This window comes from Neopsephotus bourkii, unplaced genomic scaffold (assembly GCF_033783945.1).
Source record: "Neopsephotus bourkii isolate Nb327-2 ecotype Australia unplaced genomic scaffold, CSIRO-AGI_Nbou_v1 NB_1863, whole genome shotgun sequence".
NCBI classification, from domain to species: Eukaryota; Metazoa; Chordata; class Aves; order Psittaciformes; family Psittacidae; genus Neopsephotus; species Neopsephotus bourkii.
The window spans coordinates 732,567-757,961 of record NW_026902336.1 but is presented as its reverse complement, the minus strand read 5'-3'; the positions used below and the strand labels follow the sequence as shown (position 1 = coordinate 757,961).

The 25,395-nt window shown below is 39.1% G+C and overlaps 1 protein-coding gene and 1 long non-coding RNA gene across 2 annotated transcripts in view; one reads left to right on the top strand and one right to left on the bottom strand.

Moving 5' to 3' along the window:
• The window catches only part of LOC133207314 (uncharacterized), a 59,783-nt gene that overhangs the window by 3,807 nt on the left and 30,581 nt on the right, over window positions 1–25,395 (bottom strand). The window lies entirely within an intron of this gene.
• Window positions 7,076–23,696, top strand: PLA2G15 (phospholipase A2 group XV). The gene is made up of 6 exons (XM_061344116.1): window positions 7,076–7,428; window positions 15,328–15,484; window positions 16,792–16,910; window positions 18,464–18,562; window positions 19,016–19,240; window positions 22,950–23,696. Exons 1-6 carry the CDS (start codon window positions 7,290–7,292, stop codon window positions 23,459–23,461), a joined length of 1,251 nt encoding a protein of 416 aa, XP_061200100.1. The 5' UTR covers window positions 7,076–7,289; the 3' UTR covers window positions 23,462–23,696.

Below are 25,395 nucleotides of genomic sequence, written 5' to 3'. Positions count from 1 at the left end.
AAAAGGATTAGAATAATGGCCTTCAAAAGTCCCTTCCTACCTTAATTTTCCTGTAATTATATTTTTGCACTGACACATTTGACACAGCCTGACACAATGCTACTTATGATGCTGCTGATTAAAGCATTTTCCCATTGCATTATTTCCCATTAACCATTCCCAACTGCCTGTGTCCCTCAGCCTAGAAAGGAACTATGTCCTTACAGGAATGATCAAGCAATACTTTCTAACTTAACGTGCCAAGCGGATGGGATAGTAAGTGTCTGTACACAATTTACATGCATTTGTAGGCTATCTATCTCTTTCTTTGGAAAGCGGCATCAGCCAAACAGCAGATGAGGCTTTTATTCTTACATGCACTGACAGTCAAAACTCAGACCTGACTGGGACTTTCTTATTTGGTTCTTAGCTGTAGCCAGTTTTCCTACTCACATCTAATTTTTAATGGGACAATCTAAATTTAAAGATTAGAAAATAAATAGGGGGTCTATGTACATTACAGCTCCACATCCAAGAAGACCATTCGCTTTACAGATGCATCCTTTAGTGGGACTGAATGTTTCAGATCCAAAGAGTCATAATTATAAAATGATGAAAAAAAAAAAGATTCCACATTCCTTAAACTCAGTTTAACTGTCCTCAGCTCTTTTTCAAATGCACTCAGTAAAGAGGAACTCTCTTATTGTTTATCAACTTTAGTCTCCCAACAAATATGATCTGTCAGATGTTTTTCCATCCTTCTGTGTTGGAACAATCTAGCAGGAGTTTCAGTTCTTCTGAACACACTTGTGTTTCTATAAATGAGTTCACTCTTGCCAGTGATCAACTGGATCTAGTAGTAGCAATGTTGTGTCTTCTCACAAGTAACTTTGAGCTAGCAAATTTCTTAATCCCTGTATTTCTCAGGAACTTCCCTGACAGTCTGCCCCACTGGAATACCAAACAGGTGCGACCCTGAATGAAATTGCTTATTAAGCAGAAGACTAGTGGTCTCCTTGCCTCTTCATTATATGTGGGCTAGAATCCTGAAATGCTGCTGTTTGACTCATGTCACATGACAAACAAAATTTCTTTTGCTTTTTTTGACAAGTATGTCACTGCATCTTTACCACTCTGGCAGTCTTGTAAGACAAGTTAGCCTTACAATACCAGCATGCTGAATTCTGCTTTTTCTCCAAAACTTCTCTCCACCTGAATACTACCTTGTCTGCAGGTCAAAACCCCCTTGTTAGCTCTCTGCCTCAGAGGGTGCAAACAGTTGCTCCGCACAGCAAAAAAATGTCAGGTTCTACCACTCACGCAATGTGCTGGGAAGTTGCTGTAATTTACGGTAACTTGTGCAAGACTAAAGTTGTCCCTGAGGGTTCAACCTACTCAGTTTTCATCACAACACAGATTATATTTTCAACTTGTTTCCTCATATACTCATCCTACACAAAATTGCATCTCCTCTTTCCATCTTCCTGAATGGTCTCTTATTACTAATTCCATATTTTGCCTAGCTTCAATTTTAAAATTCTTCAGTGGTCCAAACCAGAATACAAACCTTCTTGAATAAAACTCCCCATACCCAAGTATCAGCATTCTTGCTAAGAATTTCACACTCCCACAGCTGAACAAAATTCTCTTTAAGCAACTCAGCTTGTTAGTTATTAGATCTTCATAATTTACTATAAAGCTCTATTATGTGGATGGTTTACAAGGATGAATTGATTTGCTTTAGCAAAACATAAGCCAAAGAGTCATATGATCCCTATTATACAGATTAGAGTTTTGAAGATAGGAGAGATGACAATGCCAGGATCTGTTAATTGTGGCTATCCTACCTTGGCAAACAGCTAGGTTCTGCTCTTCTAGGTTGATCACGTAAGGCTGCACTTCCATACTCCTACTAGACAACTGCCCTCTTCCCTTCCTTCTGGCCCTGTTCTGCACTGTAATAAAACTTAGCCTGAAAGACACTGAATTTTGGTTAATGTCCTAATACCACTGAGCATTTCCTCACCCTGAGCAGTGTGAGGAACAATATGGAAGTGAATATGAAGTATTGAGGAAGCAGGGAGAAGAGAATGGGAGGGAAAGTACTTTTATAGCCTTGTTTCAGCATGTTAGAATCTGTTTTGGGACTGTGCTGCTGTGCTTACATGCAAGTACAGCTGGAGCATTAACAAGTGTTGCTTAGCAAGTGCAGTGACTTTTTAGAACATCTGCCAACCTGTCCAACAGTGGATTTAAAAAAAATGTCATCTTTGTTAAAAGTAAGAATCAATACCTTCTTCAGGCAGTCCAGCAGTGGAACCCTCCTCTGGCTAGTTTAACAAAACTGGGCTATAAATTGAACTGAATCTCTGGTATTTTTATGGAATCTTCTGTATGTAAAGTTTTACTCTGAAGAAATACTATTACATAACCTTGTGCTGCTATTTAAAAGAAAAAAAAAAAAAAGGCAAAAAAAGCCTCCTTCCAGTGCACACTCAGCTCTTAAGAAAAACATATGTTCATGACTGTCCCCCTTTCAGGTCAGCTGCCACGTGTAAGTGTTATTACAGGTCAGTCACAACTGTACTAAAGCAGATCGTACAGGTATGACTGACTTCAACTGGGTCTTAATTCTTCAGAAGGAAGGGATTAAACTTGCTTTTTGTCTCCTAGTTGAGTTTTAAGAGCTGGCATTTGTTGTTCAAAAAACCCTAAACAATTATCTTGATCTGTAGACAGTGAAGAAAGATCATATTGGTGCTGCATGATTCTAGTGCTGCTTTTTCAACAGAAATTCATACTTAAACAATGGCCAGGATTCCTACTGATGTAGGAAAACTTAGAACAGTAGAGCTGCTGTCAAGGAGCACTGGAAACCCTTGTGGTACAGGTAGAAGAATTATTGCGGGTGGGGTGAAATCCCAGCTTCTTTAAAAAAATCTGTATTCTCTAATGAAGCTTAAAACTGAACAAGTGAACTATTTTGAATTTGAACTTTATGGAATTGGACTACTTGTGGCAAACTAAAAATGTATTACTCCAGTAGTCTTCCTAAGTTCCTTACATCTCTGTATATGTTATTTTTTTATCAATGCATAGGTTTATCGAGATTCCTGGATAGGCTGGACTTCTCACCCATTGATTCCTCCCTGGCCTTGGGAACAAGTTCAAACTTGTGCATATGAACACAACTTATTTAAAGCTGAACACAGGCTTGCCTGTGATGTTTGGGTTTGGAAGAAAAGTCACAGGTTTGGTTTATAAAATTTTCCAAAGACAAAGAGAATTCTGGGGAATTCAAGAGGAGGTGTCATATTAACACATCGAGGAAAAAATGAAATGGGCAGCAGATGCTGTCTACACACTCAGTAACAAGAAAGATGATGAAAACAAATTGCTGCAAATCGACCCAAATATTATTTTTGTATACATAATATCAAACATCTTACTAAATCTTTACCTTCTTTCTTGTTTAAAAGGCTCCTGATAAGTGTCTGCATTTCAGTGTTCTCATTTTCACAAAGGTTGGATTCTGGGTCTCAGTGATAATTTTATTGGTGCAAATTCAAATGCAAAAGCTGGGATGGCTGGTAAAGTCTTGTGAGATAGTGAAGACAAGATAGCACGTTTCTGAAAGATATGACTAGTGATGATTGTGTTAACGTATTCTGAACTTGGTAAATTCCTGAAGGAAACACAGTAACAGTGGGAAAAGTGCTGGCATGGACTTTTGCCCACATTGTAGATCTGTACCAAGCCTTGGGTTCTCTTCTCATCTTTCTTTGAAACTTGCTGGTTTTCTACTAGTGTGTCCAGATTAGCACAGTCATGCTGGGGGATACTTGAGCCAATACAAACACTACTTAACTGGCAAAGATCAGAAGCAAACAGAGAACTCTGTTCAACCAAATAAAAGATGTTTAAGCAAATAGTGATTTCTGGAAAACATTGTTTCTTTTAAATAACGAGTATGTAAACTCATACCCAATTCATGGGTTTTGTCAAGGTGGCAGTGCAAGCACCCAAGGAGTCTTGAACAAGAGTCTTAAACAGTTAGTTCAAATCCAGAAACTATCAAACTCCTAATATTATATTTTCAGGTGTTTAGAAATAGTTTATTTCTGGTGCACTTTTTTGAAAGAATAATATTATTTTAAAAGACTCTTTATGCATATTAAATAACACTCCACAGTGGTTAACAAACTGGCCTCTGGAGTATGGATAATGATTTTTTTCATTTCATATGTAAGTGAAAAAGGAGTAGTACTGCTTTCATCAGCAGTTTCAACTTTTGTAACTTCCTTTTTCATTTCTAGCCAGCTCTGGATACAAAACATGTGGAGGAAGCAGTACACAGCATGTACTTTGTGTAATAATAAGATTGCTGGCATTCTACTGGTAGTTCAGACCTGTAGCTGTTTCTGTTATTTCCTGAATTTGCATTGGAAGATGACTACTAGAAAGAATGACTAGTAGAAAGCTACACATGGTCATGTTCCTGAATTGCTGCCCTGCTGTCAAGTCATTCTTTATGGAGAAAGAGCTGGAGTGCCTTTCTGACAAAACAGCACTTAGAAGTTACACTGACAGTATTAATAGCAGGATATCTACTGTAAAGCAATGCTAAGGAACTCTTCAGTGCGTCAAGGTTCCTGGTGTTTGTTGGTGTAAGTGGTAACAGGCACTCAGCGTGAAAAAAGACATTTGCTGTGCATATTTAAACAACTTTATGAAGCAAAAGAGCTCAATTTACTTTAGTTTTGAATGTGAATGGTCTTGATCTCAGAAGGAGACAACAAAAGAAATAACTTACACTACTTGATTTATCACCTGAATGGCAGTTACCTAAAATGCCTGGACTTTCGGAGCAGGAGGAATAGCAATTATCCGCTTAGCAGGCTTTTCCTGGAGAAGTATAAGATGGAAAAGCTTCTCTTGAAGTGTGAAGATATTTCCAGATGCCAGAAAAGCAGAGAGACTTGTAAAAGAAATATTAAGATTAGTTTGAATTGAGTATGTAAATGTGTTGTACCTTGAATAGGACAAATAAGGCAATGCTTACAAAAAAGACACGATACTCAAGGATGCAAAGAAGAGCAATCAAATTGGTAAACACTGAAAAATGCAGGGCTTACATCAAGACAAAGAGGCCTGTGCTCCAAGAGCCCTACAGCAGAAATACCTATAAGCAGAAGACCTGCCTTCTGTTACAGGAAGATGAAAGTTACACAAGCCATTCCTCTTTCTGTTAGCTAAATTGGAAGAAAGATTACTTTGAAAGGAGGAACAAAGACAACAGGCAGTGAACCTTCCCAAGATTTACAGAAGGTGAAATAAAAGACTGCAACAAACAAAAAAATCGTATCATAATAACTCATTCCTAAAAGGCACAGAAAATCTGTCCAAAACCTGTTTTGATGTTATCCAGGGGAACACATCCTTGAATCTTGTGTAATAGCACAAGTGATCCTGGCCTTTGGACAAGTGGATTTTGAGGATTGTGAGTCCAGGGGTATGACAGAATGACTGTGACTGAAATCGGTTTTCTTTAAATATAGTTCTATCCTTCCATAAGGTCTTTTGCTGCATTTTGTAATACTTAATTACTACGCCAGGGTCAATGTTGCAATCATTTTTATTCAGTCATACTTGCACAGCCTGTAGTTTGTTTCAGTAGGAAGTCATTTCAAGTCAACATTTGTGTGGTGACTAAGCACCTGTCTTTGGGGCAGGCCTTTGGGTCTAGTGGATGTCAACACCTTTCCACTAATTGTGGATGTCAACACCTTTCCACTAATTGTAAGTATACAAGGTGTGGCAGCTGCCTTGAAAAAGGCAAGCCTAGGTATAGCCTAAGCTGCCTGATGTAATTTGTTGCATCTTCTTCCTATGTAGTATTTCAGGAGGAAGATGTGTCCTCCTCCTCCTTCCATGTCAATGCCAAACCACTCCCATCATGTTTCTGAACTCCTGTCAATAGGTTGTGTATCTGCTCTACCAGATTCTGCCCTCATGCACATGTCCTTTTTTACATGTCCTTCTCTAGGAATTACGGATGTTGTTGAATATTCAGTGAGGCAAGAACAGCTTCCATGTTATACCTTACGTGTATATACCTTATGTGTAGCTGGTAGGAGTTCCTAAGTCAATGAGTAGTCTTCTACTTGTCTCCCATGCCCAGGCTTTCATTTGTGATCATGTTCATTCTAGTGTATTAACAATCCAAGGTAGGAATATTTCTGAAAATTAGTAGACGGGAGATGTCAGAAGCTGTGCCCTTGTTGCAAAGTAGCCCTATCAGAAATAGCAGGGATTGATAACACCCGGCGCAGTCTGTGTCCACTGAAAGAGTGAACCAAGGAAACCTTGTCTTTGCCCATCAGCACAATCATGACTGATCATAAGACGTGCTGACACGTGCTCCAAGTACCATTTTCTTCTCTGTTTAGAGTCTGATTCTTCCTCCCCTCCAGAACCAGGCACACACCAAACAACATGTACTTCAACTGAGCACGTAACTCCTAGTAGCCAGTATAAAGGCTTATATTCCTTCTGGTTTTAAATTACTGTAATTACAAGTCTACCTGTTCCTGTAACATGTATAAAGGTCTAATGACTTTTTCTTCGCATTGAAAAATTCCTGACCTCAACGATACTGTGTACCAATTAGCTGTCACATTAGTCAGACATTGCTGAAGTACAGCTATGCCCATAAGCTTTCATATCAGATGCCCTTGACAGCGTAATACCCTATTTCCCACCTCTGCTAAGTATCGTTTTTCCTTAAGCCATTCTGACCACGCCCCTTATGTGCTACAGATTTTGATGCATGAGCTTTGAAGAACACGCTCCTTACTTTATTTTGATAAGTCATCACGGCTCCACAGCTGTAGGTGCAGCGATGCGGGGCGAAGGCGCTCCCCCCGCAGCACGCTGCCTCCCTCCCTGAACGCCAGCCGGGACCAGAGGCCCTACTGCGGGCTGCCGTACCTGTCCGCTCTGCCTCACGGCCTGCGCCGAGGCCGCGGCAGCCAGGAGACTCCAGAAGCTGGGAGAAGTTGGGGTTCAGCACATTTTCAAAGGTTTCTGTGGGGCTGCTGAGGAGAGCAGGCACTCCCACCCCCTGAACCCGCCCGAGCTCAGATGCTCGGATTATCCGCAATCGGCTGGCGACGCCTGCGGGGCGGGGCCTGCTGCCGGTGGGGCGGACCGGGCCGTTTTCTGTCCGGGCCGGGCGGCGGCGCCGTATTTCGGCATCTCGGAGGGAGCGCGGTGTGCGGCTCCCGGCCCCAGGGTTATGCGCTGAGGTGATGGTCCTGCCGGCTGGCGCCAGGCTCCTCCCGCGCTCGGGAGGGAACCCGTACCTCAGCCTCCTTCTCCTGCTGCTGTTGTGCCCCGGCGGTGGGTGCCTGCCTCGCCGCCGGCCCGCGGGGCCGCCCGTGGTGCTGGGTAAGAGTCGGGGGACGGCGGTTGGGTGCATCTGGCGCCGCGGAACCGGGTCACACCGCCGTGTCCGCTGTCGTGCCGTAGGTGGGGAGGCAGCAGGAGGCCCGGGCGCCTGCAAAGCGCGGCGGGCACTGCCGTGGGGTGCGCTGGCCGCCCGGCTGTAGCCGCAGCTGCCCGGAGTGCTTCGCTGAGCGAGCCGCGTAGGGAGCGATCGCGCCGCTGCGGGTACCGCGGGGCGCCGCCAGTGGGCACGGAGCGTCTTCTCCGTGACTGTCCTGACCCGGCCGCAGCGGCGAGAAACGCGGACCCGGGCCGGGTCGGGGGGCCGGGGGCAAATCCACTGCAAATACTGGGTTTTCTTAAGTTGTCATCGAGTACGGGGAGCATACGGCTCGCGTAAACACTTGTTTAGCTCATTAATTACAAACAGGCCCTCGGCTCTCAAGTTTTTACCCTATACGACCCTTCGTCAAGGGGTTTGGAACGAGATGTGGGAAGAGCAGCATGTGCGTGTTCTAGCAGCGAAGCCACAAGCGTCTATAAACATCACAGGCCTGTTTCATTGCACAGCATGCAAAATGGATATGTATTACTGGCCTGTGGTTTCACCTGTTAAGACAAAATAACTTGTAATGAATATGTAGACATATATTTCTGTAATGGTTACTGTGTACTGTTTGTTACGTGCTGTTTGTAGGAATTGATAAGGAAAATTGTAAATAAATTTGAAATGTTTTAGTAACATCTTCCTGAATTGTGAATCTTAAGGGTTCCAATACATTAAGTGTATTTGGTGATATTAATGTCAGCAGTCAGTCCTGTGAGCATATTCCCTATGTTTTTATGCAGTCAACTGTTGGTAAAGGGGGAAGAAAAGTAGGAACGTGTGGAAGATAGTGGGAAAAGGTTAATCAGTGGCATGTTCTTCAGTTTATATGTAATAATTCAGGCTCTGTTGTTGGCTTTTACTGTTAAACTTCTGACCTGAAAGTGTAAATGCTAAATGGGAACTTTTGTAAGATGCTGTGTACTTTGGGACCACCATGAGCAAGCTCACCATCCTCAGCAAACAGCTGAACTGGGAGGGTGTAGAGGTGGAGATAGAACCACAGAAGGCTGTTCTGGCAGGCTGGAGTTGAAGTGTGCACAGAAGTTCTGTGCGTTCTGCCTGTGGTGGTTAGAAGCCATCTTTTATCCCATCTTCCCACTCTGTAGTGCTGGGGCTTAGCAATAAGCTTTGGTGCTTATTCCAGTGCAAGCTTCTTGATGACAAGGTGATAGCGTTTTATAGTTGCTGAGCTGCTGTTGAACTCTAGTGATGAAGGAATCAAAGAAGATTTAAAAGCAATAGGGATAAAGGGATACTGATTATAGAAGTGTGGAGTTACTACTCCTGGATTTACTGCAAGTATGTATGCTCTCTGAAGATGCTTTCAGAAACCAAGGCTGACCTACATTTAGTTTTCCTAAAAGATTTTGGGTAAACACTGCCTGCCTGAGCACATGCTCATCAGCGAGAGCTTTAAAACACAGACTTCCTTGCCATTACAATGAATCTTCTTTGAACGCTACAGAACTTGCATCTCTTCCCATTCTAGTCAGTGTCTTTGTTTTAAAACTTGAAGTTTCCTGCTGCCCCACCCTGAGTTTGCCAGAAAATGAGGATTGAATGGGTCTGAGCGTATGCAGACTACCCCCAAAAAACAGCTGTTTGAAAAAGTAGGTGTCCTTAGGGAGTGATTTGCTGTAACTTCCCATTGTAAAATACCATTGTTTTTTGATGTATAGAAATGTCATCTTAAAATCACCTGCACTAAGAGCTTAGCTTCAGTTAGACATGACATGGGCAGTGAAGGTTGAACAAATAAAGGAGAGGAAGGAGTGACTGTTGGTCACTTGCTGGTTCTGTATGAAAAGTTCTCATCTTGATTCTAGTTAATTTTTCATGATCTTTTCTTCACCTTTCTTGCGTATGTGACACATTAAGATAAGCTTTTTAGGAATGAGTGTGATGAGGATGGTAGAAGGGTTTAGGAGAATCATTTAGGGAGGCATTCTAAGTGCTGGTTTAACACAGGTGTTTGGGAGAGGGGAGAAAAACACAGAGCTCACTGAAATGCTCACAAATGCAAGACGATGTTGAGAGGTGGGTGCAAGACTGCAGTATACAGGCCTCTCTACAGCCGTAAGGTAGGTTTGGAGCCCCTATAAGAGAGGGATACAGTTGATTTTTCCTGATTTAGCAGACTGGCATCTATACCCTTAATTCCTTATATGTGTTCAGTTTTCAGATATGCCTTTTATCTTGTGGCAAATATGTAGTCTCGTGATCTGTGCATTCACTTTTGGTCTGTTCCAAAGTTAAAGCTCTTAAGTAGAGTTAGTAAGTTTGGTCTTACTGTCTACCTGGCAGCTTGGGCATCTGATCTTAAGGAATAAAGAAAGAAGGAATGCTCTTTAAAGGAATGTTGTCAACATAATGATCACTTCATAAATGTTTTTGAGCAGTGATGGTCATAAGACCCAGGGTAACTTGCTCTCAATTTTTTTTTTAATGACCCCACTGGCAGTTGCAACCTGTGCTTACCCAAGTAATGGCAGAGGAAGTAGAGCAGTAGTTTGCAAATATGGGGAGTTACTTATACAATGGTGACTGTGTTCTGTTCCCCAGGTACTACTGAATATACTGCTTCTAGGAATCTCAAATCTGAAAACAGATGAGCTGCAATGATTGGCTGCAGTTGTGGTGGCAGCAGATCTGGGACTTGGAGAGCCCCTTAACTGGTTTGGTGAGATGGCTAGGTCAATCTAATAGCTCATTAGTGCTCCCCCAGCTTGCTCTGTGACTGCTTATTGAACACTTTGTGGAGTCCTGCTCTTGCTAAAGTAAGAGAAAATCAACCTGAGGAAGAAGTAATTAATTTTGAGGTTGAACTACCTTAACAAAGGAGCTGGCATAAGGAATGTGGAGAAAAGCACTGGTCCATTTGGATTAGGCTGTATTATAAGATGGTGTGTGCATCAGCATATGGTGCCTTAGTAGCAGGAGCTACTATTCCCAAAGATTGTGTCTGTATGTACCAAGGAAGCAAGACTAGGCACCAAACTGACGTGGGTAGTAACTGACCGCAAAATACTGCACTGCAATTACTCAGTTCTCCCTGAGAAAGCATCAAAGGGTATTCATATAATAGTGGTACTAAAGAAGAAAAAACATGAGGTATAAGTCAAAACCTTACTTCCAGAGTCCTGCCTGAAGGCCTAATATCAAAGATGCAATGCTCATTAAAATGTGAGGTGATTGTCCTGGAGTTCCTCTCTCAAGAGTTTTTTGGGAAAAAAGGAGCTACTTCAGGCTTAAAAAAAAAAACAAACCCAAAACCAAAACTTCCTGTTCAGCCAGAACAGTATACTCATATAGGAGAATCTCCTTTAAGAATCTCAATAACCTACTTAATACCTCTGCTCTACTGAGAGTACCTATTAAAAATAGAGCTCTATATATTCTGTACAAGTGCTTCTGGATTATCTGCATGTTTACACGAATCAGAATATTTTTGCACTCCTCTTATCAGCTGGTTGAATATTCAACACTCCTGTCTTCTAATTCTCACAATAATAATTTATTTTGTGCCTGATCTTCCTCCTTCGTTTTCTTATATAGTCCATCAATAATCACCATGTACTATCTCATGTCTTATCAATTTTGGGAGCTGATAAACCTGTCTTTATAAGATCAGCAGTGGATTCACTGAACTCTTAACCTTTTAGAGCTGACTCAATGCATTTACTATATCAATGTTCTGATATCTTTTGCAAACAATTTGTTAGGTACTTAGCTAAAGTTTTCTAGAAAGACACCTACCTGAAGTTTGTTAATAATTGATTTACATGCAAAAGAGGTTTGTCTGTGAATTCCTGCTGACTGCCAGTTGAGGTGTGTTTGTATGGTCAGCTGGCTACATGTCAAGGGTGATTTAAATGTTTATGCCTCATGTGATCTGAGGTATCTAGAAGTATCATGTGAGGTGTTGTTTGCTTTCTTGTTCCTAATTTTAAACACAAGCCTTTTCCGTGGTAGTCTGTTACTGAGTCTATGAGCTACTTTGAGACATTCTCCTTAGAGAACTGTGGTCAGAGTTTAAAATTAATTTTTCAGAAAACTTGGTTCATTCTGCAGGAAGGCTAATTTATAGAACCGAAAAGATGAAGGATCTGAGGAAATTATACCAGTGAAAAAGTTAGGGTCATTGATATATAACCAAAGGAATTTGTATTTAAAATAAAAGTCATAAAAAAGCAATTGATGGCCTCTTCCCCACACAGACTATAGTTTCTTCTCTCCCTAGTTATTGTATAGGGAGTATTTTATTTTTTTTTCTATAGATCTCCCTATTCAGGGCTGTTGTTGAATATTCTTTTCTATTTATTTTCTGTGTGTTATTAAGGCCAGTCACTTTCCAGGGTGCAGTTTGTTTCTTGTCTTCTGCTTAGAACTGCATCAGTCATTAAGAGTTAAGGATAGTGATAAGCAGGAGTATCAATGTATCCTAAAGCTAGGTATTGTAGTTCTTAGAAAGTCTGTAGCCTCTTTTAAATAAGCTCTCAAATGAAACTTGTAAATGTGCTTTCCATGAAGTTTAATCAAACAAAAACACATTCCAGAAGGAGATCTAGTTTTGTCAAGGTAGTTCAGAAAGAAACCCTGCAAAGGGTGCTATAATATTTGAAGTGAATTGGGCTCACTGATGTATTAGAATGAGTTCTTCTGGGATTACTGCCTTTGTGAAAAAAGAGAATACGCTAGAACTAAGAGATTGTCAAATCTGGTAGAAGCACTTCTGCTGAATATGAAATCTCATGTCCAAATGTTCCAGTTCAGAAGTCAATTCATGTATTGCACAACTGTGTATTGGGGAAGTAAGGGTACTTACTTCCTGAGGTCCTGTCTTGGACATCCAGTTTTAACTAGTGCTGTTGTATTTTGCAGAGCTTCACTTACCCGTTTATTTTGTGCATTTATGGGGTCAGTCTGGAGGCTTTAGAAAGTAAAAACATTTCTATAATGTTTACAACAAAAAGGCTTAGAAACTACAGGTATTGGTAGGTGAGATGATGAGGACAAAAACTGCTTAGAGATTACTCTGCCCACAGATGCTTTCTGTGTATGGCCTGCAAACAAAGGGAAATGTGTTTTTATTACTGCTTTCAAATTCGTCACAGAAAATTCAGAAAGGCATGTCCTTACCCTACAGAATTAATCTTCAGTATGATCTTTTTTAACCTGTCACTTATCAAAAAGCCATGAAGTAGTTCTCCAGCCAAAACATAAATCATTAACACTGTTAAATTGTGTGGAGTGAGAACTGAAACTTCATGTTTCTTTCCATAATCTGAAAAATCAAGATTTGCATTTTGTTCCCAGTAGCTTCATCCTGAGCCCTTTTCAGCCTGCAGAACATACTTTAGGAAAGAAATTGTGAATTACAGTGATTAGCAGTTTCACTGCTGGTATGGAAATGTAAACCTCAAAAAAAAAAAAAAGTCCTTTTTTGTTAGACCTGCTTTATGCTTTATAAACAAAGGCATCACACCTGTACATGAGACTTCATATTTTAACTCCAGTATTGTGTCTTGGCACAGGTGCAACTTGCCTGTTATCTTTTGTTTAGAATTACATAAAATTATCATTTTTTCAATTTGCTCCTGATCAGCCCTTGAGTAAAAATTAGTATGTAATGTTTCTCATCTTCTACTCTGAATTGGGGCAGAAGCCTCTATCCTCCAGAAGCGGGAGGGTAAGATATCTTAACCAAATTAAACTTGCACTTAACGAAGATCACTCCATTAAGTTCAAGTAAGACTTTGTATAGCTTTCTGTTTTCATTACTCTTCTCGATAAATGTATCTTGATGATAATCTTCTTCATTTGTAAAGTCTTCATACTCTAAGTAGGAGTGCTTATTAGAGTGCTGTTTGGAAACCTCAGCAAGTTCTTAAAACATCTGGTACTATGGATGTTTGTGTTGGTCTTTTGAAAGATGTCTTTGCTAGAAGAACTTTTATTTTTTCCCAAGGAAATGAGATTGCAGAAACAGAATGTCACTCTCCTACTTTGTTTTGCATTGAAACTAAAGACAAAATTAACCTGTTCTGTCCTTGGCAGGTTTGCTGTTGCAACTGGCTAGTCATGAATGATTGATATAAATAGAATTACATTCTGTTCTTTTTCTAATTAAAAGCACTGATACAGCTCAGGCATGAGACTGTGGAGCAAGCTGTTGGCTTATAGTTCAATAAGCAATAACTAAACATCATTTTGTGAGGTTACAAGACTGAACTGCAGTAAACTCTTTCGAGGGTATGATGCAATACTGTAATCTCCCTTACTATGCTTTCCAATATGTCAAGAGTCCTTGAAGTATGACCTAAAATAAACTGTGGTCAGCTACTGGGTCTTTTAACGTTTCACTTCAGACTGCAGATATAAAAGCACTACAAACCTAATGAGGAAGAAGGGGTAGTTAATAAGGGAATCCTGAGGTATATGTTTTGTGGTGGGGCATAACCTGCAGTGGTTAAAGTTGCAAGAGCGTGGTCGTCCAGGTCTATGTTCTGAAGTCCTGTCCTTTTTCAGGTCTGCAGTATTTCTCTGTAAGCATCTCCAGCTTTCCAGTTAAATTAAGTGTTCCACTAAAAAATATTATCTCTTTCTTTAAACCATTACTAAGAATCAATGTCCTATAGCACTTCAGCTCTTTTGATTAATTTACTGAAGTAGGGAAAAAAAGCAACTCTGTGGGTAGGTCTGCATTAAAAAACTTCAAAATGAAACTTTGACAAGTACATAGGATGAAGTGATGCATACCCCAAAAAGGCGGGGGGTTGTGGAGCTGAAGGGAGTCGGGGAGAACCTCACTCCTGATTTTTTTTCTAATACTTCAGTAACTGAAAAGGTTCTCTGTATCTTTGTCTTTTTGGTTCTTGAGAGGAAAAAATTATTAACCAAGTAAAATTATTAACCAAGGAAATTTCTCTGGAAACTTGCTGCTGAAATAAGAGCATTTTTAAAGCTTAGTTCTAATATAGAAATGATATTCCTATCTTAATCTATTTTTTAAAATAAATAAAAGAAAATAAAACTTTATCAAAGGAATACTGGCATTTAGTACATCGTTCAAGCAGTGCGCTTCAGAGAAGGTGCAGATAACAAGATCCTTCCCTCCAAGTATTACTAACTTAAAGTATTAAAAAAGAAAAAAGTGAAGACTCAAACTAGTGTTGTATTCAAACCTGAATGGAAAAGATATGAAGCTATGTATCTGGGTTAAATGCTAGCCAAATAAATCTTGTGTAGCACACGCACAGCTGGAGCTGAAGAAGTAAAAATAAAAAACATAAATGGAGCTGATCTTTCTCACTTTTGACTTTTTTTTTACCATCAGATTGATAGTTTGTGGGCAGCTGTTTAAAGAGAACAGAAGGAGTTGCATGTACAGTTGCAAAACTCTGAAGAAAAAAGTCGTTCAGAAAGACTGAGTTTGCACTTTAAAACACAGATAACTTTGGTAACATCTGAGACCACCTGTTTTCATACCTATGGCCTAACATGACCTGGCACTACACGGTCTGCTCTTTGAAGTTACAACTGTTGATCCAGAATTATTCTGCATGGTAGTTCCTCAGCTACTGATTTTTGAAAACCTAAATATTCTCAATTTATGGAAAATGTGCATGCAGTATATTGTTTTTATGTAATATGTTCTTTTTCATCCAGTTATGAAGCCTTATGGTATTTCTGAAGGCAATGTTACAACAAGGGCTACAATATTAAGATGTATATATTATAATGTAAAATGTTATACACTTAAAGTTAAAATCTCTCCTTTTTGTATCTTTCAGTTCCGGGAGACTTGGGCAATCAGTTGGAAGCAAAGTTAGATAAACCATCAGTAGTGCACTATCTTTGCTCTAAGAAGACAGACAGTTATTTTACACTCTGGCTGAATTTAGAATTGCTTCTTCCTGTCATAATTGACTGCTGGATTGATAACATCAGGTAAGACCAGAAATGTTGCTCTTTGCAGTTATCTGCTTTCCTTAGACTGACATGCTTTGTATAGAATGGCTGCCTAAAACTTCCTTTTCTGATTCAAGACCAATGAAAAAAATTGTTTGGAATTCTGCTAGGTGGAGTAACAGGATGCATTAGAAGATACAGCTCTGTTGCATCTAAGGTAGCTGTTCACTGATGAAAAACAGAGGTTCTCCACAAGTGGTTTCTGCTGCTTTCTCTCCTGCTAGTTAACTGATGTTGGTTTGAGCACTTATCAGGTGACTCTACAGGCTTATCTAAAGCAGAAAGGTTTCTGCTGTTTTGATGAGTACTTACATTTTGATGAGGCAAGGAGAAGGAGGTTCCTTGAGCAGCTCAGAGGGTCAGGCAGGGGGAATGGTAGCTTGCACTTGTGCTGGCAGCATGTCATTAGAGAGCAGTCTCATGGGCAGCTGAGACACATGAGTTTCTTTAAGGGCAGTCTGGAAGTCTCTCCAGAATTACTTTGGTTTTAAAAAATTAGCTAACTTAAGGCTTCCAGGCTATTTCATCATTAGCTTCTCTAAGGTTCCTGTAAAAATCATATAAATACTCTATGAAAACAAGAAAAACTTAGCTTGTGCAATCTAAAAACATTGTATTCTATGTGAATGTACTGAGCTGTTATGTAGCTGTACCTCTGCCTTAAGTCTTGCCATAATTAGCCTTATAGACTAGATATTTTTCATGTGTGCAGGTTTGAGTATCAGTTCAGATTCTAAGATTCCATCAGGTACTAACTGTTACTGGTCAAGAAATAGAGTATTCCCTTATGCTGATGTGGGTGTTCTAGTTAAACAGCAGTGAATTATTTTTATCTTGGAGACTTTTTCTGGCATCTAATTTTACAGGTATTTTGTCTTCTACTGTCACATTTTTCTGTTTCTGACAAGTTTTCTCTGTTACGTGGCCTGATGCAAAGTGAAATACTATAGAACTGTATAAAGTAGCTTATATTCTGAAGGTCAGCCACAATTCTGCATACACAGTTTTGTAGAGAAGTCTTAGATTCTGCACATAAAATACTAAACTAATCAAAATAACTGCTTACATTGTATAACCTCTTATCTAGAGCTGGAGTACTCTTATCATGTCTACCTGTTTGTGGTTTTTCTTTTTATTTCGTCCTAGTAATAGCTCTTAAAGTTCTTGTTACTGCACTTAGAATGTAAGACTCAGTGTAGCTGAGAGTTGTCATGTGGTAATACAACATGTTTCATGTGTTTTCTCTCTCGTTTTTCTTTCCCCTCCCCCTCCCCCCCCCCCCCCAGGCTGGTATACAATCGAACAAGTAAGATTACAGAACCACCAGATGGGGTGGATATCAGAGTCCCAGGTTTTGGGCAGACATTTTCTTTGGAGTTCCTTGACCCAAGTAAAAGAAGTGTTGGTATGTACAAGCTGTGTCTGAAGTGCTGTGTCACTTTCAGGAATTTTCTTGTCTGTCTACAAGCTACTGATAAGTGAATTCAAATTACAGTTCTGCTTAGAAGTACTAAAACTAGTGTTTTTTTGGGTGGTAGGGTAGCATATGGCTTACTCTGATTTTAAGAGTTTTCATTGCATTATATCATTTTGATTGTTGTTTGGCCTGATAGGTTGAGACAAGAAGATTCCATGTTACTTATTCTTGTGCCAAATTTAAGTTATCCGTATGAAACTTAAATAGGCACTTTGAAAATAGACAGTTTTGGAAATGAGATGGGTTGAGTAGAAAATTCTGTGACTGAAGCTTAACAGACAAAACCAAAATATAACCACTTCATTTAAACTTGGTTCTGAGTAAGATCCTTTTTGGCCTTAGGAATGAGTTAATAGGCTTGGCAGATCTAGTACCATACTCCTTAGTTCCGTGTCATTTGTCAGTGTCAGAATAATTCCATAATTACGTTTGTGCTGCAGAAAGTTTTTGCAGAAATGCATTTGCAGGGATTATTTTTTTTTATAATGTTATTATAGAAATCGTCTTTTGGGAATTGCTGAATCTGGTTATCTTTTGTGAGTTGTTAGCTGTGGCTGAAGAGTAATTTAAATCGGTAACGCACTGAGCTTTATGTACTTCATGGATTTATTTTTCTTTAGGAAGCAATCTCCAAAGGGGTAGTAATGTGCTTACTGATCTTCCCTTGATAACTCTCATAACTTAAGAATAGGCCCTTATTTAAAATTGTCTCTGTTCGCTTCAGGGATTATATGATAAGTATTCAAGACTAACAAGTGAGGTTCTGCTCAAAACTTAGTTACGACTGTGATCAACAGGATGTTTTGACTCTTAATTTTTTAAACTGTTACTAGATGCATTTAAATGTGGTAATACTTAAGCCCTATGCACCAAAGCTTGTTATATGTAACATCTTCCAGTATCTAACATGAGCCGGTCTGCAGATGTTTCTCTTCTTTCCTATTAAAGCATTATGTTCGGTCACCTAAGTCTTAGCCCACTACCTGATAGATAGAAAAACGTTCTTACTGTAGTTGCCATAACTTTGCCTTGGGGGTATGCTATAAGCATTTGCTTCCAAGAATAGATGTTGGCCAATCTTATGAATGTATTATCTATTCTACCTGAAGTTAATCTGTAATCAACAAAAGCTAGGACTGTTAACACAGTAACTTCCATGATGTGTTCTTTACAGTTCAAGGGTAAGACATTTCTGCCAAAGAATTTATCCATTTTGTGTATACTACATTTTTTTGCAAAATTTGTTTGATAGATCAGCCAACTAGTAAAAAGTTTTAATTATATTCTGTCACTTTTGGGGGATAGTGAGCATAACTCATTTTGTTTGATATACAGCTTTCTAGATTGCCAAAGGCTACAGCTTTAATGTCTGTGTATATGATATCAGAGATAATGCCTCCAGAACTTTGTTGTGAAATAGTGTCTGACAGCTGCTTCTAATGCTAATCATTTCCATGTTATGTTTCTGTCTCTGTCTACAGGCAGTTACTTTTATATGCTGGTCCAGAGTTTAGTAGACTGGGGCTATAAACGTGATGAAGATGTAAGAGGAGCACCTTATGACTGGCGAAAGGCACCAAGTAAATAACAATGTTACTTGAACACAACTTTGACACTCCAGTCAGCAAATACTGTTCTGGGTCTCTTCTCCTTTCCCACCTTTACAATTATACTTAATTTTGACTAGTCCTTGTGGCCTGGGTATCCCTGGACTGAGATGCAAGCTCTGTGGTGTTTCTTTTTTGCTTTAAACAACTTGCCTAACTTGCTACTTAAGACTTGCTTAAAAAAAACAAATCAACAGCAAAAAAACCCACACTAGCAAAACACATCCCCACAAAAACACCCACCTCTCCCACTGGGATTTCTCAGCTCTGCATTATTAATTCCACAGACAGTGGAATTTGCACATCTTTTCATCAAAAGCACAGTTCTTTAAAAGTTTTTTTGGGTTTTTTGTTGTTCTTTTTTTCTTAAGTTAGGCATTCACACTTTATTATTATACCTGTGTAACCCATATATGTTTATTTTAGATGAGAACAGAGACTATTTTGTGGCTCTTCGTAAGATGATAGAGTTAATGTATGAGCAGTATGGAAGTCCGGTTGTCTTAATTGCCCACAGTATGGGTAACATGTACACCCTCTACTTCCTCAACAATCAGACTCAAGATTGGAAAGACAAGTACATAAAGGATTATGTGTCATTAGGCGCTCCATGGGGAGGAGTGGCTAAGACTCTCCGTGTGCTGGCTTCAGGTAGGTAATTGAGAGTTTGCAATATATGTTGTTAGTAGTACAAGATAGTAACTAGACTGTTAATCTCTTAAGACTGGACGATGAGAGTGTAAGATAATACTAAGTAAAAATTAATTTTTTCATAAGTGATGGCAACTTGCTGTTGCAATCCCTGTGACCAGATTGTCATTCTCTATGTTCATGGAAGTGGACTGAATTTTTTTGCATCCCTTAACGGGGAGCTGCATCCCTTCTTGACTTCTCCTAACCCCTTTTCAGCAGATCACTGTGTCATCTACTGTTTAGTGCTGTCTTCTACTTCTGTCATTTCTGCCTCCAGCCTGATTGCTCTCTGTTCAGTACTGCAAAGCTAACAAGGAGTCCAGAGCATTCAGTAGTTTCCTTTGATTAAAGATAACATGGCTGCTTCAGGTTAACATTAAGGAAAACTTGCAAACATGGTGATGAAGTGATGCCCACTGCACAAATGCACATCCAAAATTGTAAGTCTACAGATAAGAAAATTGAATCTTTGACATCTTGTGTTTAGCATACTGGATAGGCCCAATTCTAAACAACACTGAATAAAGAAACATAATGTATTTCACTAAATAGCTGCAAATAACTGATAGAAAAAGTATTTTACTCTATCATGTGATACTACGATTGTTTCTTGTGCTTTGACATATCCTACATGATGCTTCTGGCTTGGTTTTTTTTAGTTTGTTTTCAACATGTTAGCTTTGGATATCACTATCTTCTTCAACAAAGCTGACTCCAAAACTGGACTTCATCAAAATGCAGAACACACAACAAGTGCCAGGCATGCATGGACAGATCAAAGAATGCCTTGCTTAGTGAAGGCATTTGATTCTAAATAGTGGTGCACAGCTCAGTTAATAATTACAGAACTTGAACTGGATGTTTGTATTGAGTTACACGCTGTTAAATTTATTGAGATGTAAAAATTCCCTTTTCCCGCAGGCTTCATAGAATCATAGAATCAGAATAGTTAGGGTTAGAAAGGACCTTAAGATCATCTAATAAGTTTACATGCTACAGAAAAGGCAAGAAGTGAGCAATGCTAGTATCACCTTCATAAAATTCCACAATTATGTAAAATTCCACAGTCCCAGATTTCTATTGGATTTAACTTTCTTGTATCACATCCTTTATCCTTTATAATGCGTCTCATCCAAAGTGATTATTTATACAAATGCATAATGAATAGTTAAATTTCTACCAAAATGAGAATCATAATGAATCGTGTTGGAAAGTTAAATGGGCAGAATACAACATCAGAATGTACATTTTTTAGGCTAGTTCTATCTCAAATATCTGTAGTAAATCACCACCATCAGGCATTAACACTGGGATTACACGTTAGAAACTACATGGAGTTTTAAAACTGGCCTTATCAGGGTGTTCATATGCAGAACTGTTGCTTTAAAGAAAAATAGTACATTGCTCTACGAAAGACAAGGCAAGCTGTTGAATGCATTCTTTCTGCTCCTGTTCCTAGTTATAATACGATTATGGCTAGGAACTTCATGTCAAATCCACAGTTGTGTTATCAAAGTGGTAAACAGTACACAGGTGGCATTACTTTCTCTAGATCATATGTGATACTTTCTGGGGCTTACTCGTGCACTTTGGAAGATCAACACAATCATTACAAAGCCAGTGCCAATGAAGTGAGAATGTTGTTCCCACTGCAGTGAGCTAAGACCCAAAGTTTACTGTGGAGGTTGATTTGGTGTTTTTTTTTTGTCAACTTGGGGTGCTAGCAGGGTCTTCCTTAGACCTAATATTTTGTTCACTATAATGTCAATGACTGTTGTGCTTGCTGACTTGAGCATGGTATTGGCCATACAGTATTTCTGCACTTCAGAGAAAAGTAAAGGATTTGATAAGCACTTCATGAGAGTTCTGTGAAAGAAGGCTGGAACAGTCAGGTTCTGTGTTTGGTTGTTCTACTGGAAATAAATTCTGTACACATCCCTTTCAGTGTGCAGTTCAAAACTCAGGCTTTCTTTGCTGAAAACTGCCAAGTTGTATTCAGTAGCTTAGTGGTGAGTGTGCACAGTTCAGTTTTACACCATACAGTAATATGAAACGCGTTTGAGGGCTTTTGTGATTCTTGCTGTGCTCCTTGGAGTCTCCTTTTTATCTGCTTCAGAGTTAATGGTAGTCAATGTTTCCATACAGTCTTCCTCAAGATGGCATTAAAGACTGTGCTTTAGGACTCCGTGCTGAAGCAACAGTGCCACCTTATGGAACTGAAAAATCTACTTCAGGGCTATTACAGAAATTGCGGTTTTGATTTCAGTGTTTCAGTTTTTATGGTGTGGCTGACCTGGATCACTATGTGTTGAAACCACCGGAACCAAGTAAAGGCAAATTCAAAGTTCAGCTGACAAAAGAATTGAAGTGTGCTGGCTGTTGTGATTATGGAAAATAAATCTGATGAGATGGTCACTGTGAAAACAAACTCTGAATTTTTACAGTAATATAATTGGTTTCTAGTAATGACTATATCTGCCATTTATTAAGCAGCTTCTAGTTTTGTGGAGATGCAAGAACAGTAGTTAAAATATGAAGAAAGGTGCATATAAATTGTAACGTAGTCATGTGTTAGAGCCATATCTGTAACATATTGGTAAGAAAACAATGGATTTGCTATCTCAAAAAAATTCTTTAAATACTTTGGTCAAACACCAGTTCTGTAATAACAGTAAGTCTAAACTTGGTAAAATGTAACAATAGTGTGGGGTTTTGGGCATCTGATAATTTAAGACCTGTATTGATAATAAGTTCTAGTTCTCTAGATTTGTTTTGAGCAACACAATTATTTCAGCAGTCTTGAAATGCTTACTGGAAGGGAAGATGCTGATGCTGGAATTTTGCATGGTTTACACCAGAAGCCAACAAGTTCCAACATATCTTTTGCTGTGAAGTACTGTGCCTGGAGACTGAATAGGTTACAGAGTACAGCGTTGTTATTTGATAACATAAGCAGAGATAGTTACACTTGCTTTGCTTCTGTTGCCTTGTATGATGGTGAATTTTTTTAGGTACCTATTAACAGTCTGCCATTTTCTCTCAGTGATAGGCATGTTCTGATAGGTTTCATTACAAAGGGAGCACATAAACTGGTAAAACATTATGTCAAATGGTAAATAAACCGTATAGTAATTTTTATGACTATTCTGAATGAAATACTGCTTGTTTTGAACATGCAAAACTTTAAATATTTTGTTAAGCCCATAAAGGCTCTTCATGAGTTCTTAAATACATATGTGTAGTGGTATTTATCTGTTCTTGCAGCAAAAACCTCATCTAGGTACTGAATTCACTGTAAAACAGTTTCCCAGAACAGCATGGAAGACAAAACTTGCAAATGGTACAAATAATGCTTAATAAAAGCTGGTTTCTTCCTTTACTCAGGTAGGAAATACTTGCTTCTTTCACAAGGAACATGATGGAAAGGCAGCAATGTTCTTGGTTTGTCAGTCATTCATCAACTTGTATTTACATTTTAAAGTTATAAGGTAGTTTACAGAAGTTAATTAGCAAGATCGGATAAATGAAGAAAAACTTTTCAAACTGTCACTAAGCAAAAAAAATAACGTTTTTTTCATGTTATCCCTGTGAGTGGTAGTAATTGCTGCTGGTTGAGAATCCTACTTTGCATTGTGTATAATGAAATTCCACTTTCTTTTCTTTTAAGGTGACAACAACAGAATACCTGTTATTAGTTCACTCAAGATCAGAGACCAGCAGAGATCAGCGGTTTCCACTAATTGGATGCTCCCATACAACTACACATGGCCTCCAGATAAGGTCTTTGTAAGAACACCTACAGCTAATTACACTCTTAGAGATTACCAGAAATTCTACAGGGACATCAATTTTGAAGATGGCTGGCTCATGAGACAAGACACTGAACCCTTGGTCTACCGGATGACACCACCTGGTGTGCGCATACACTGTCTTTATGGCACTGGGGTGGAAACACCCGATTCCTTCCATTATGAAAGCTTTCCAGACAAAGAACCCAAGATCTTTTACAGCGATGGGGATGGTACAGTAAACTTACAGAGTGCCTTGCAATGTCAAAAGTGGGTGAACATGCAAAAACAGAAAGTGGTGGTATTTGAGCTTTCAGGAAATGAGCATATTCAAATGCTATCCAATGATACTACTATCTCCTATGTGAAAAAGCTGCTTTTTGATTTGTGACACCTTGTGTTATTTTCCTCACCTGTGATGCCTTCCCTTAAATATGGGGAAAATGCCTTTTAATCTCTTGGTATTTAGATATTTGAATTATTTATTTTGTGGGGATTTTTTTAAGGCTGTGTTTGAGAAGTTGTTTGGTGTCCTAAATGATTGTTTGTCTCTAATTTGTGCTTATGGCGCTTCATGGTATTTTCACGTTCTGCAGATTTGGTCAAATAAGCATTTTGGTGCCTCTGGTGTTTGTGTCCAGTATTGTAAGACCTTTCACTTGGAGATTGTGCAGCCCATGCACATACTACATGCCTGAGTTTCTTTGTGTGACTGTGTATTTGCAGGGTTTGGAGTGAGAGGGCTAGGAAAGGCTGCAGGTTCAGAAGCCCATAAAACAAGGGAATAATACTAACAACTGAGAAACACAGTGAACTTTTTAAAAGGTCTTCCATATTTTCATTCACAGTTTCCAGTACTTTAGTTTGTAAATGTGCACATCTACTAGGTAAAATAGGGAAGACCTCTGCCTGGTACTGTACTACCTTTGTCATAATCCAGACTTGCTTTTATTACAGCTTTTAGGAAGAGAGAGAGATGTGTGAATTACTTCAATTTCTTAAATGCTTTTTCTTTTTCTTTTTAAGAAGGAAAAATTGTTTGCTTGTGAACTTCTAGAACCTGATTACATAAAATCTGGGTCTGAGGAATTCTTACCTTGTGCTTTATTTATCATTGAGGGAAGGAAGCTGAATAGTGGTTGGTGCTTGCAATAGCCTTAGCTGTGTGGAGTAGTAGATAAATTAAAGCTAACTGAATGTTGTCAAACAATCCCTGTGGTGCAGAATTGCATTTCTGGGTGAAAGTTGATCTCCTGTAGTGGAAATGATAATGGATGGTGGGCATTAGTTCAAAAAGAAAAGTGAACTTCCTGAAATGGGGTGAGGAATAGAAGCCAGCATAATAAGAAATGAAGTGTATAAACCTTGTTCTCAGTCAAATACATTGGCTCTGATCCACTTATTGGCAAAGTGGTAATTGGACCAACGTTGCATTCAGCTAAAAATAAACTTTACATTTTAAGTGAGAAATTCATTTTCCATAGGTTAAAAGTTTCATTGTTGCTGCTTCGAGAAGTTGGGATACACTGTTTCTTAAATCATAGAATCACAGAATAGTTAGGGTTGAAAAGGACCTCAACATCATCTATTTCCACCCCCCTGCCATGGGCAGGGACACCTTATACTAGACCATGTTGCCCAAGGCTCTGTCCGGCCTGGCCTTGAACATGGCCAAGGATGGAGCATTCACCACTTCTTTAGGTGACCTGTTCTAGTGCCTCACCACCCTCATAGTAAAGAACTTCTTCCTTGCGTCTTACCTGAACTTCTCCTGGTTAAGTTTAAACCCATTACCCCATGTTATTGGCATTGTTCCACCTCTCATATGTGTCAGGGCCCCTCTGGATGGCATCCCTTCCCTCCAGCGTATCAACCAAACCACACAGCTTAGTGTCGTTGTCCAATGTTTCTATAAATTGCTGAACATGCAGTTCTGGTAATTCTTACAGTACCATTTCAGTAAATATTTAAAAAAAAAAAATCTAACCCTGAACTCCACAGAAATGATAGCCTAAAGGCCACCATATTTACAGGCTTGATTACTGAAGTCCTGTTGGAGAAATAGTTGCATTCAAAGGTTCTCTTTTGCTTGCTTTAAAACCAGTCACCCAGATTGACTGTGCTTAGTTTTCTGAAAACACACTTCTAAATGCTTCCAAAATGCTAGGTCCTCCAAGGAAGATGTTCTAAGAGTTTCAGGAACTCATCAGAACTATTGAGGATTTCTTACTTAAGAAACTGAAGTTGTCTAAATGGTAAAGTTTTTCACTGTTTTAGTAACATGCATTAAATATTTGCTGCCATTAAATGCATGGTATGTTGAAA